The sequence below is a fragment of the Anopheles moucheti genome, chromosome 2 (assembly GCF_943734755.1).
Source record: "Anopheles moucheti chromosome 2, idAnoMoucSN_F20_07, whole genome shotgun sequence".
Lineage (NCBI taxonomy): Eukaryota > Metazoa > Arthropoda > Insecta > Diptera > Culicidae > Anopheles > Anopheles moucheti.
This window is the reverse complement of record NC_069140.1, coordinates 37,404,387-37,418,969: the sequence shown is the minus strand read 5'-3', so window position 1 is coordinate 37,418,969 and position 14,583 is coordinate 37,404,387. Positions and strand designations below refer to the sequence as shown.

Below are 14,583 nucleotides of genomic sequence, written 5' to 3'. Positions count from 1 at the left end.
TTTTTTTTTTTTCGTGGCAAAGTGTACATACCGATTATCCTATTGTTAAACACGGTATACATTTAGTCACATGTAACATAAAACATATAAGTAAAGGCGAACAACATTGAACATAGAAGTGAATCGTTGAGATGTCAATGAAGCTGTAAGAGCACAACGTTTTCCAACGTCTTTCTTTCGAGCAAATACATTCAGAACTAAATGTACCATCTAATACATAGAAAGGCGCACCTATATATTCTCTGCAGTATTCGTTTTCATCTACTAGAAGTGTGAAAAATAATTGTTTGCGAAATCCGCTTCGCCTGTTGCACACAAATGCATCTACTACATCTTGCCACCTCTTTCGCTCATGCAGCACCGTAGTATGCGATCACGCGTACTCATTCTCCTATCGTTAGGTTTTGTGTCGTTATTTGATTCGCTTGCTTTCTACCAACCGATTGCTACTACAACAACGAAAAAAACAATAAACAAAGTTGAAACGTACAACTAAAACAAAAACACTCGAGTGCCCCGTGTATTCTGCGTCGGTGCACTACCACGTACTGGCGATTCCATTTGTTCCCCTAATCGTTGTCACTTAGCTAATTCTAGGTGAGTTGTTTTTTTTTGTGTTGTTGTTGCTTTCGTACAGCATTTAGTACATCCTTTCACGAGCTATTGATACGTCCGTTTCCGTTCAATTTCGAATTATTATACATTCGCTATACGCATTATTGCTACGCACCAGCTCGAACTTCGTTTTGGTTTCACTTTTTGGGTTTCATTGCTACAGACAAAACAACGCGGTACATTCCCGTGCCTTTCCGTAAGTACATCGCGCACGAATGCTCGTCCTAGGATAAATATAGCACACGGTGCTTTTGGCTTCTCTTCCCGAACCATTCTATTTTGTATGCATTTCTCTACAAATGAAGCTGATCGATTTTAACACTTACGCGATACTATTTCGCGAGGCCAATTCCCTAATCCGAGATATGGGAAAAACAGGCACGCTCCTTTGTACGCTCAGGTGTAGATTATCTGTGTGAAGGAATTGATTGCGAAGGCTCTAAACGATTGCTTCGAGAGCAGCCACTACCGCGATCGGCAATGGCTTACCCGCCCAAGGATTCGTATTTTGCTTAAGTCTTTCTCCGTCATGGTGGCGTTGGGTTGTAGCACCGCAAACGTCAACCATAAATAATATTTATAATTCATAATCTACACTCGTCGCAAACAACAGATACACCAACATCAACAAATCTCACTAGCATCTATAGTTATGCTGCACGTGCATTGTGCAATTTTTATATCATTTGAATTATGTTTTAAAACAAAATGCAACTCGATTGCTATTAGCACAAACCCTGGTAAACTCTAGGTAACACCTCGATAATAGTAAATATAGAACAAGTAGTAATAATAGGGATCCTAGTGAAAGTGGAAGTAAATCGAGACCGCACGCGAACGGTGCCAATGTACGCGCAAACTAGCACGTCATCCAACAGTCGGACGATACACTCCTATCGATTGAACAGTGATTCCGGTGTTGATTTTGGTAGTGATGATGGAGTTCATGAATGGGCGGATGTGCTGACGGTACTGTACACTGTAGGGTAGTACAGCACAATGAGGAACACCGTGGGTTATGGCTTTGGCAGCAATGGGACACTGCTGGGATCCGATTCGGAGTTCCCAGTGACAATTCCCGTGTCTTTTGTATATGTAATCGATGTTCCTGTTCCTGCAACAGATTCACAACAACAAAAAAGGGGAAAACGGGATACGAAGATCAAGCATTAGTTTACTGATGGCAAGTCACATAAGGTTCGGAAAACGAACAACACGGGTACAATTTGAAATATTTAGAATATTCTTCCTAGTAAGAACATATCACTACCTATGTTAATCTCGTTGGCAGCAGCGGCACTGGAAGAATTGTCGTGCACTAATACTGTATGGTTGCGAGCCACAGAGGAATTCGTATTGTTAGTAAGATCCTTTGAATGAGAAGAAGACAAAAAACATAAAGAATGCAACGTTTAATCATTACAACGAAACAATCATAACCATTGAGATGGTCTCTACTCGTTAAACATGGTCATGTTCATTAGTCTTACGTTTACAAACAACATTGATTGCTATGAGCACAAGAGACAAACAGTTGACACCTAATTTGGACACATTTGGAAGACTACAAATAAATGACTTACATTTAAAGCCGTAGTCGGGGACGCTACATCGCTTGATGATTTGCTAGCCGGCGCACCGGAATTGACGGTCATACTGTTCTGGTCGCCTTTTTCTAGCGAGTGCATTAGCTAGAAAAAAAAACAATACAGGTAAATATCATTCCATCAGTTACATTCTACGTTCCGAAGCTTTTCATTACGCACCTGTTCCACCTCCGGATCGATCGGATCCATCGATTGATCGCCCAGTTTCTGCGAACGTTCCCGCAACGTAGCGCGCTTGGCATCCAGATACAGTTTACGTGGAATCTGCATATACAACACATCAGTAATCGCCTGCACGGTGTAGTCTGGAGTGAAATTTTCTCGAATGCTTTCATCGCGATTGATGGATTCAAGTGACCCCAATATTTCCTGCTGTGTATTGAGCGGTTGTTCTGTAAGGACTCACATATGATCGTTAGAAAAATGAGTCGATAGTAATGTAAAAGCTCAGCTTACCGTTGCTTGCGCTCTGTACAATCGCTTGCAGTCCAAAATGAGTAAAGGGTCCGCTCTCGAACAAAAGATCCTCCTTGCCGACAGTTACCTCAACACGTCCCTCAAGTATCAGCACGAAATAGTCGATCGGAGTGCCACGGTTGATAATGTCAACGCGATCTTTCCGATCCTTGCTCTTGATCTTGATCTGATGGTAAATGTTTTGATTTAACAAACGTCGCAGCATTGTTTCTGACATCACAACGCGCTTGAATGCTGGGACCGCTGTAATTATCAACAATCATATACATGAACTGCTTCAACCAATTTACACAGAGAGAAACTCCCCCCAGACTCCTTCTATAGCATGAAGTGATGTGATGATTTGCGTTGCGTGAACTTACCAGTTGATATGTACTGATACGTGGCGAACATTAGCTGCGGCCCAATGCGCAGACGCTGTTCGTCGGTATCAGCGGGACGATGCACGAACGTGGGAATGTCCGGTCGCTTGATACCCTTGCGCCGTATCTTGTTTTTGTTGTCCGTGTAGACGTCCGTTTCGTCAATAATTTCCGCCTGGATCAGCTCTTCGAGGACGTCCTCCATCGTGATGAGACCAATGATTTCGTAGAACGGATCACCATCACCATCCGCATTCACCCGATGGACGAACGCCATGTGTCCAAACGCACCAGTCTTGAACTCCTTGAACATCACGTCCAGCGTCTGATCGTAGAAGACGTAGTGTAACCGGTTCATGTAAAATTCACACATCTGGCGGATTGGCGTGTTATCATCCGGATCGATGAAAGCTAGATCCTTGCTGTGCAAAATCGATAAAATTTCTTCACGATTTTCCCCATCGTACACGGGAATACGTGAGTAACCTGTAACCGTTGAAAAGAATGGGACAATATTAGTGGCGCAAAGGCACTTGCACTTGAACCAGACGTTGGATGCAATCGTACCTGACTGCATGATTTCAGCAATTTTTTCAAAATCTAGTGTATCATCAATGGAAAGCATGTACGCATCTTCAAGACGTGTCATCACTTGTTGTACCGTTTTTTTGCGCAGCTCCAGTACACCGGCGATGACGTTCACTTCATCTTTATCCAGATCGTTAACATCGTTGGTAACCTGCAATAATGAAGACATTATACCATTAGCACGCAATAGGCCTTGTACCCTCTGCCAGAGAACGAATTCGCCTACCTTAACCAGTTCCTTGAGACGCTCGCGATCGTAGAAATTACCAATTTCCTTGCCCAAAAGAAAGTCGAGTATCTTCGAGGTAGGGTACGACAATGGGAAGGTAAGCACCATCACCGCCTTCGTTATCAAGATCGTTTTTGCTCCCACCGCAAGTCCGTGTCGTGAACAGATAGCCTGCAAACGGTACGTAGCATGGATTAGTATGGATAAGTTTCTTTACGTACACTCCAAACTCTCAGCAGTCTTACCTGTGGAGTGATCTCGCCAAAAATTACAATTGCGATCGTGGAACCAACGATGGCAAACAGCCCTGAGGTGAGACTGTCCAGCAGAATGGTAAACGTTGAGTTGACTAGCACGTTGCCGAGCAGAATGCTGCACAGCAAATAGTTTCCCATATCCCGCACCGGTTTGATCGCATTAGCGTATTGCTTCTCCTTATCGCTGCCCGTATTGCACAGGATCTGTTGGAAGTTATGCATGCAGCATGACATTATCATACGCTTCTATTTTGAGATATCGTCCTCGATTCACACACACACACGCACCTTCAAATCAGTTCTGTCCAAAGACATTAGACCCAGATTAAGGCCGGAGAAGAGCGCCGAAAACATGAGACAGAAGCCTATGACCATTATCGACAGCCAGAATGGCAGAAATGGTTTATTGGTGGTCAAACGCATCCACGAATCCAATCCCTGATGTAGGAACGGCGTATCCTTGGTAGCTTCCTGTGTGTGAATAGATATGAAAACTCGAGCCAAGCTTAGTTTTGTGAAACGAAATAAATAATCGATGAACTGTGTTGTGCGCCTGCATCTATACTTTCCGCACACAACCAAACACGGCGCGTGCTTGGATGGAGCACGTGGTATTCCATGCTGACACCATTGCATCACACCCTTTCCCCGGTGCCATATCGGCCGACGGCACGCGAGCGCTAGACGTACATACCCCTACCGCATGGGGTTCGTTTTGTACTGCCGTTGACATACCACCACCCTTTACGCTCGGCTTACCTTTTCGTTCTCTTCCGATCTTTCTAACGCATCGGTGCTTTCGTACTTTGCGCACATATAGAAGTACTTCTTGTTCTTGATCACCTCCGGTAACTCGATCTCTACCAGCGCACTTCTGCCACTATCTTCCACATTCATCACCTGCAGCAGAGAGAAAAAAAAAGGATCTGTTTTGCTAAGCATTCAGTGCTACCGTGACGTAGAAAAATCTTACGCGAAACTTCTCCGTGACCGGTATCTGACACGAACCAAGGAACCGTGAAGGTTCGTGCGTGAATACGATGACGGTGTCGGGCGTTATGGCTCTTCCAAACAAGCGCACCTTTACCGGCGAATTAACGCGTACGGACGTTACTCCATCTACCATTTCGGGCGCTACATCTGCATGCTCGATCCGAAATCCCTCGATGCGCAGTTCTTTTTGATCGTTTGTCCCACTGCGTTCGGCGTTCATTGTCTTGAAACTGTTCGTCCCAATACCTCCAGGGATGTTGCGTTTTTTTCGCGTTGCTGTGTTGTGCGTCCGATCATTACCGTGATTTGGTTGCATTTCAACTCTGGATAAAAAGACATCGAAAAGAATGTTTGAGAATATGTAAAAAAGGGATATTTAAACAAAATATCCACACATTCATGAAAAAGAAAATCTAAATATTTGCATCGAGTTCTAGTGTCCATTTTGTATCACTGCGGTGTGGTAACAATAGTAAGTTTGCAATGACGTAATGCTCAACAATTCGGATGGCTCTACGGTAATCGATAGGAAGTAACAACGATGAAAGGAAACATCATTATTTAGCTCAAAGATATTAAAAATCGATTCGCCCATCCATCAGCAAAAGTGCGTAAAGCATTTTTCTCAGTTGATGCCTTCGTCCTCGTTAAATGAATATTTATGCAAAATTATTTTATAATTATTTTAAAAAAATCCTTTCATTGCTAGCGTATAATATTGCACCTTTTTGTTAGTCGCAAACATTTTCCCTTCAATGCTACGCTATCGAGTTGAATGCGAAACAAGTTAGCATCCTGCAAACGTACTCTCTTAGACGTGACCAAAGCTCTACCGAAAGAAACACCAACAAATGCCTTGAATCAACGGAACTAGGCCCTTTGCCTTTGGGTGCCGTTTTCTGTTCGGCGTATTCGTGTGCTAATTGTACGATCGGTAATCATCCTTAGCTAGTGAAGTTGCTTCTGTTCTTGCAGCACTCGAAGCATGACTGCATCACTTGCATGTGGCAAGGCCGTTCAGATGTATTAGAAAGCCATAACAATGCGAATATGTTTGTTCGGGATTGACAGTTTAATTGCGCATTAAAAGGAACATTTCGCGCCCGTTTGGCGGTGGTCTACGAAAACAACTTCACAATTACACACGCATACATACAGTTGCAAACCAAATCCCACGGGCAACTCCAGTTGATGTCCACTGTGAGAAACGGTCGAAGATCGAAATCAAAAGGAAACGACAGAAACGACTCGGCGGAATCGAACGCAAGCACTTTTAACGCGTACGCAAATGTTGGAACATTTTTGGTTGTTTCTTTCTTTTCTTCCATATTTGTAGCCTGCCGTACGAATAGAGCCAACTGAAGCAAGGCATCGTGTACAAGTGTCTAAAGCACAAATGGAATAAACGTTACGAATCTAAAACAAGCTATATTCTTTGCCTTTTTTGGGAGACATGTTTGGTTAGAGAAGCATGTTTGTCGCAACGAACGTAGATATCAAAAAATTGTCTTTCCAGCATAAAAAACGACCCCTCAAATGAACTTTCCAACCAGATATGTTGCGTTATTAACCACCAGCGATTATTGTGTCTGAGTGTCGCGCGTTCTAAGCGTAGCAATATGCAATGCTTCGAGTTCTATTGAGATAAACGAATTACGGGTAGCACGTAGTGCTGATTGCGCCTTGTTGTAAATTTTGCCTTCTATTAATAAAAGACGCTAGAAGAAGGTGTTTAAAAAGGTAAAGATTCAGATAATAAATGGTGTTTGAAATGTTTAACTGATATGCGGAATGATTATGATGGTTGATAGTTCTTGGCTAAGTATTTGCTACAAATGTAATTTAGTCCTTTATAAAATCCCCAAATCTTTACCAGATTGAATTGTTAACTCTGATTATCTGATATGATTACATGCCAATGCCCTTAAGGACAGCGTGTTTCATCATTAGAACCTGTAGCTCGAGCTGCTAATATGGTGGTGATCATTGGTACATCAAGATCATACCTTAAATTTTGTGTAATCAAATCAAACGTGTGACATATATGATCTCCTTCACACGTCATTTAATAAAAAATAACACTGAAACACTGATCTTTCCGCCCACCTAAATTAATCTAGTGCAAAAAAAAATAGAATAAGCAAATATCAAATAAAGCGACAATCAAAATAGATAACAACCAGAAGCCACAGGTGATATCGAACCGGTGAGGTCTTATGTCTCAAACCGGTCAATCGTCGCAATGAAGCAACAGCGGGAACAGTATAAAAGGCACTTTTGGCAACAAAAAAAAACCTCAAACAAATCAAATCAACCGTCAACAGATAACCAGGCCGGCACATTATCAGTACATTATTGTACCCCTTTTCTCGCATGTAACCATGTGTCCCGAAGCGAACCTCCGTTGAAAAATGCCGGCCGGCATTTCGGTTTCTTTGTCCAAGCCTTTCGGTAGCCTCCAAGTGTCTGATAAAGGTTGTGGGCGCAAGTTCATTAATACACCACTTTATCCTCACAGACGTTTAGAGTGCATTGGAAGCGAAGCTTTAGAATGTGTCATGGATGAGTCGATGTTTATTAATAAAAACAATGTTTTTTTTATGAACTTGCCCCCTCTTGCTGATTGCACAGAGTTTTCCCCACGAACACGGTAGAGACACGATTACTATTTGTCACGCCAGCAAAAAAAAAACCTCGCTTAAAGATGGATTCGCGAATCTGAACAACATTCGTACTGCAGCAGAACCATTCGCCCTTAAACCGTGTCACTTCTACAGCCGGCTGATAAAACAATGATAAGAAGCGCGTGTCGGGGAGCAACCCGACGACATTTCAGTAGTGTGTAAGTCAGGTGATTAAAGTTCACTACTCTGACTCTTAAAATGCTCATTATACAAGTATTACAAAAATACCATTCGTTGAATAAGCTTGAATAAGTATTTGCAAAGAGTGAAATTGATCGAGTAAATCGTAGTGAGGTTGCCGGCTCGGTTCGCAACTCGGCGTGGTTTGTTTGAAAGCAAGCTTCGACGAGACAAACGCTCAATGTTGGCTTCTCAATATCTACTCCAGGCTGATCGGAAATTAGCAGCCACTGTATCGCGCCGTCAATGGCACCAGGCTTCGGCTACATGCTGCATGCTGAGTACACACGCTTGTAAAAAATGGTAATGTTGGGCCTCCCAAAGTGCGAAGTTGTGAAGGGTATATTAACTGATCAGCGCTTCACCGGATGCGTTAGGAATGCAGCACAACAGGGAGAATAGAATCGGGAAGCTGCCGCCAATCCATCATAACAACGTCACGTGATCGCAGCCTTGAGGAAAGAAATCATGCCACCTTCGGTTGTTTTCCAGCTCGTTTCTTTGGTGTGCGTACACTCTCGTTTGGGAATGGTACAAAATGGGGTTCTTCTTTACAAGAACCTTGTTTTCTTCCTCTATATATATATGCAGTTCACTAACACAAGTTTACATTCGCATTTTCCATGAGCCACATATCATGATCGGCAAGATCGTCCCCCGGATGGTGTTGAAAGTTTGGTGAGTCACAAGATGGTTGCGTTTCAATTCCTTCAATTCTTTTTTTTCCTATTCCAGCTGGTTATTCCTTCACATTGGCCAAGCAGTGACTTAGCAGCTAAACGAAACTCTAGCGGAATGTCGAACATTGCCGTGTGGTGGAAAATTACACATCCAACAGTGCTAGTTATGGTAAGATAGTTCTACACAGCAATTAAATACTTTTTGACAGACATAAACAACGTCTAACCACAATAAACTTAAAACCTCTGATTGGAAATGAACATAATGATCTCCATGGGCTTAACTCGGTGGATGATCACGTGAAGCTCGCGAGGACATTTGAAGGTCACGCAAATTCTTCATTATGATCTGAGACGCAGTTTTATTCAATTGGGAAGTGAATGGAATTTTCCATCAGGGGAGAGAAAAAAACCTCTTTTAGTGCTCTTCCTTAACGATCGGATGATCTGCCGATACCATCCCGCAGACGATGGTGTGACATTTGCTGCCCAATCGAAACATTTTTGCAACACGTGCACATGCACGGCCATTCCTGTGTGCGTTAGAACAAACGCAGCAATTAGTATGTGTTTGTATCAAATTCACATTTCATTACGCATTGAACCACTAGCTTCGGGAACAATCTTAAAACCGGTTTTGGAAATACAAATCGTGCCTGCATCAAACATAATTTCACCAAAGTTTATTTGAATTGAATGATTAGAATAAAACCCAAACCTAGTACAAACGCTGTAAAATAGTGTAGTTTTACAAAGCACGACATAAATCTTCCACACACTTTTCCAAACATAAAACTTAAGATACTTCACAAAAGTACACCAAACACCATCTTTCACTCGCGTTGGTGTAGGATTCATGGCTAACTAGCTCGCTTTTCCAAATGACACCCAAATCACGATGATGGCATCATAAAAGCACATCATAGCCAACGAACTCGTCGCGTTTTCGTTTTCATAAAAAGTGGGTTATTGAAACTACTTCTTAAACTACTTCCCACCTCCAAATGATATGTTATGTGTCAGAAGTTAAATTTTATAAGTTTAAGTTTATAAGATTTGGAATAAAGGATATTTTATGTTTGACCAGAAGCGTACTTGCTAACAAAGGCATCAAAAATCGCTCTGAAGTCACTTTATTACGTGTGCATCACTGTAAACTGACGACGTTGTAGGTTTCGTAGATTTTAAATCAAAATGTATATTCTTGCCAGAACAATTTAATCATTTTAAAATGTCCGTTTTTAATATATTACGGCCATTGAGCATCATTCATTATAATGCAAAATTGAAGCCAAAGTTTATGAACGATTTGGGCAATGCATTACGTAGATTCAGTAGATAAAACGATCAGTTGGTTAAATGTTCCACAGCACTCGACTCGGATTGTAAAGAAATAAAATAAAAAATGACCGAATTTCCTTCCTGGAGTTAAAATAAGCATAAACGTAGGGTATATGTATACATAAATAGATACATTCACAATGTTTGGGTTTGTGAGTTTAAATCGCCACGCGAAAGCATTTGCAATCCGGTAGGAGAGATTGAAATTGCGCAAAATGTTAGCGTTTATTTCGATTTGTTTAAACCTTCCCTGTGCATATAAGTGCTGTGAGCAAATTTTCAGTTCATTATAAAACTGTGCAAAAAACCAACATCTACACAGAAAGATCACGCCATATTGGAATCTTTTCCTTATGCTTCTACTTCTATGCTTTCGTGTGTGCCTGAGGTTTCCCACAGAACGATATGTCTCTCGGGCGAGCCTCTATAGTTCCAGCAATGTTAAGCGTGCTTTTGCGTCTATTTTTAATATTGTATGTGCATCGGTTAGTTCTACTTATACACCGACATATCCGGATTCATACAAAACTATACTTTTACAGCACGCTGTACGCTTAGTTCATGCCTCGAAAGAAAAACGCTCTTCCAACTACCAGCAATCCTTGTAATCGAATAATGAACTATTGGTTTTTCAAACCGTCAGCTTTTGCTTTCTTTTGCCAAGGTCAACCGACATCACCCTGGACGTGGACATGGCGACGGCGCGCGTCCCAGTAGAAATAGAAATTCTACCGCACGGAGTCCACCGCCGGTAATGAAAGTGAATCGTGTAACATACAGACAGACGGCAGACGTGTGTCCTCACAGGCTCGGAAATGGCTCCACTACTACTACCACTATGCACCGGAATGGGGGTGAGCGGTAGCACAAGTACAGAATCCATCATGCGACTCGTGACGTAATGTGGAAGCATATATTTCCACCGCGATGCAGCAAGAAAAAAGCAGGCCGCACACAAAACCAGACGGTGACGCCGTTTGTTGACGACGATGATTGTGATGGTATGGAAAATGCCGCACAAATGGCGTACTGGCGTTTGGTACATCCATTTATTCTGGCAAGGGTTCGAAACGGATGCACATCACGGGACACAACAGGTACGTCGTTGCAGTAGGTGAGCATTGGGTTTAATTTTTATCAAAATCTTTTCATTGGCTTGGAAAAGATAACTCTTCACCACGAAGGTAATAATTAGTAATTATTGCAACCATTGAGACAAAAAAAACAAATATTGAGCTGAGCTCATGCAGCAGAAAAAAAGATGGAAGAAATCAAATAAGATTCCTCCTGGCGATTTGATCACGTAAGCCATTTTGTTATACGAAAGATCTCCACCATTTTGTTAAACAACACAGATCGGTCATATTATAGGAAGGAACGTGTAACGTATGATGGTAAAATGAAATTGTTGCATAATTTAACCTTCTTTTACAAACACAAAGTTAGTTTTTCGTCATAGTAAGCCATTCATGGGAAATATTAGACTCAATACAATGATTATTATTAAATAAATTCCAGCAATTAAGTGCAAAATGTAAAATCTAACGCGATCACATATATATGATCACATTCATTTCGTAGTATGCTTTTACCATATGTAAAGGTGATATTCCTTATTTAACTAAATTTTATTTAAAAAGCTAACCTTAACAGCGTTGATCAATTTGAGTCATCTGACGGAACAAATCGTTATTAATTATTGCAATGAGGTGTCGAAACACACAACATTTAATGATAAGAGAGATAGGGGATAAGAATAATTAGAGACATAATAAGAGAATATAAAAAAATCTGATGTTTCGAACGGCAAAGAAACGTTCTAGCACATCAGGTTGTGCGTAGATAGTCTTTTACGAAGTCATTAAGCAAAGCTATATGAATCGACCATCGATAACACAGTGCGGTATGGTGCTATCTGGAGCCAGTAGCGCAAGCTTGTGCGGTTTGCTTACGGAATCTTCCCGTGAAGGCTCCATCATGTACAGCCAGATTACGCTTCCTCCCAACGGGAACTCGCCGTATGACAGCAATGGAGGAGCCGATATGTTAATTTTACTTAACCCCATCAGGATCTTTTCTGCACAGTCCATAAATCTTACGGTTCCCCAAATAATCCGAGTTGTTCATTAACATTTGATCCATGCAAAGATAAATGCACAATTTGGTGCAAAGAAGACCCGATGGAAGCTTACAGTCAGTCAGGTTCGATTCAATACTTGCGTCACCGTTCGGTATCGATTTGCTTCAATTTTTAGGCTGTTGAAAGTGGCATTAAAATGCTTCCAGTGGTTGTAGGTATACCGAACTAAAGCATTATAGGTCAGCCATTAGGTGACGTTGTTCTGCTTTGTTCAGTATCAGGCTGGGTTCGTTCGAAAATAAATCCGGACTGTGACTTTCATTCGCGCACAACTATCATTATTCACTGATAGGGTAACACAACCTTCCGATAAGCTTGCCATTAGCGACGGGAGGCCACCAAGACATGCGATACGTATTGAAATGTTGCAAAAAAATGACCAATCTATTTTGCTTCATCACCAAAACTACACCAACTCCAGTTTCTTCTAACCTAGCTGGAAATATTTTAATGTATTATTGAAAACATAAAAAGAATTAGTCGACTTTGGTTTGAAATATCGGGCCATTTTGGAGCTCAACAAACGTAGGAATTTATACAGCCAAAAGCTACAGTATGATGGTTCCGAAGCAATAGACGATTTCTAAGAATTCCCTACTATCTTAAGGATGAATTCGTCCCTCTCAAACCTTTGCCGAAGTTAGAGTGGTGGAACTTATCAGCATCATCTACCATTGACACACACCACGTGTCCGTGGTGGAGACGCATGCAATGTAAAACCGAGTACAGTTCGAGACTTTTAACAACTTACCCATCCTTTAGCACGATCATCACCGGTGATCCTTGGGCCGACCAGCAGGGAATATCGCCACTTCTCAGGTACTGCTCGTCCTCCTTCGACACGGCCGTAAGTTCTGGCGGCAGTAAGGTTTCGTACACGTGTACCTGCTCGTGGCACTCCATCTGGCGACGATCGACGACAAACGAGCGTCCATTGCCCACGGTGTACAGCAACAATTTGTCCCCAGTATCAGCCAAGGCAGCGACAATCTCCACACGAGGGATGGCGACTGCATTCGGCTGCACATCCGGGGATGCAGGCCCCGGTTCCTGGGTGCCAACTGACCTACTCTCCACCGGGTGCCAGGTGTCACCGGACAGCAGGATTAGCGTAAGGTGTGTAATTATTTTTAACATTTCCCATCTTCCCGACCTAGCCATCGTATCGGGTTGTGCGTCGCGTGCTTTGTGCCGATGCGCGCGCCTGTATATGCCCAAGAAGGAACGCCGATCTGCTGGTTTACGGTTGCTGATATGGTTTTGCCCCGTCTAGTAGCCAAAACCGTTGGCTCCCAATTCCCGGCCCCTGTGTGGGGTCGGTACAGACGAGATTCACGAGACCACTTGTGAATCACACAATTACTCACTCACACTTAAGAACGTCGGAGAACAAAAGCAGAGCGTCACAAAGTGGCACACAACCGAAGAAAATGAGCAAAATTTACAAACAGGTTGATGGCGTTTAAAGGAACATCACGAGATAATACGGGCATTGGCTACGCAAAGGAAATCGAGAGAGAACAAAAATCTGCCACTAGGACAGCTTCGGTGGTTTCAGTTCCATTGTTTCTTTGCACATTTTCACATCAACCACGGGTCCAAAACGCTCCAGAATGTATCGATCGATTTAAGGCGGGCAATGATTAAAACGAGCTAATTTGTGTGTACAAAATCGTCCACTCTGTGTCTCACACACGCAAGCAAACACCCTCACTAGCGCACACGAAGCGGATTCTAATGCTCGCAACGACGGAATTGTTGCGTGCAGCAATGTTACCGTGGTGGTCACTGTTCAGAAAACGGTGGAACCACCAACCATTGTGAAGAGGGGCAAAAAATCACACACACACCTCCAACGACAAAGACGTTTTGTTGGATAGATTCGCGAACCGCCGGCCACTTCTTGCTGCGTTCTTATCGTGCACGACTGTTTCGTCGTTGTTTTGCGTACGGGGAATGCGACTGCAGTACCAAGACGGTCCGTTTCTTTTACGCACACGCACCACGGGACGGTGATGAACATGGGAGAACCATACCGATTTAGTCCGTCGACACACTTGACGGTGACGAACGGTGGACTCAATTAAACCTCGGCTACCGTTCGGTGGTGAGACTGTCTTATCAATTCCTTCGAAGACCACTTTGTCCGTAAAGATACCGCACCACAGGACCGGATCGCGTTTTCACAGCATATTTGCGGTACAGGTTGAAAAAATCATAACAAAACAATAACAATAATCCGGCAGCAGTCACATGCACGTCACTTTTGGCCGGCGGTAACGTTTTGTGGACGCACTATCGCACCCACTGTGCAAAAGGCACAGCTTGAGTCGGAACGGTGTGTGGTAACCTTGAACGTATCGCCAATTTTGCTGAGCCGTTGCTGGGCAGGAAAAGTAAAAGAAAAAAAAAACAAAAAAATGTTATAC

General features: G+C 42.6%; 1 protein-coding gene across 3 annotated transcripts; it reads right to left on the bottom strand.

Moving 5' to 3' along the window:
• Window positions 1–223: 223 nt before the first annotated feature.
• Window positions 224–14,306, bottom strand: LOC128302047 (unextended protein). 3 transcript variants are annotated; one of them, XM_053038782.1, is made up of 13 exons: window positions 12,906–14,306; window positions 5,109–5,451; window positions 4,895–5,035; window positions 4,424–4,606; window positions 4,124–4,339; window positions 3,876–4,049; window positions 3,629–3,800; window positions 3,062–3,547; window positions 2,679–2,942; window positions 2,382–2,614; window positions 2,199–2,306; window positions 1,886–1,985; window positions 1,499–1,729 (listed from the first exon to the last, which is right to left on the bottom strand). In XM_053038782.1, the coding sequence occupies exons 1-13, from the start codon at window positions 13,313–13,315 to the stop codon at window positions 1,632–1,634; spliced, it is 2,928 nt and encodes a 975-aa protein (XP_052894742.1). In that variant the 5' UTR covers window positions 13,316–14,306; the 3' UTR covers window positions 1,499–1,631. The 3 variants fall into 3 exon arrangements, with proteins under 3 accessions (XP_052894725.1, XP_052894733.1, XP_052894742.1); XM_053038765.1 differs by lacking the exon at window positions 1,886–1,985 and having other exon boundaries at window positions 224–1,729; XM_053038773.1 differs by lacking the exon at window positions 1,886–1,985 and having other exon boundaries at window positions 224–1,723.
• Window positions 14,307–14,583: the final 277 nt, after the last annotated feature.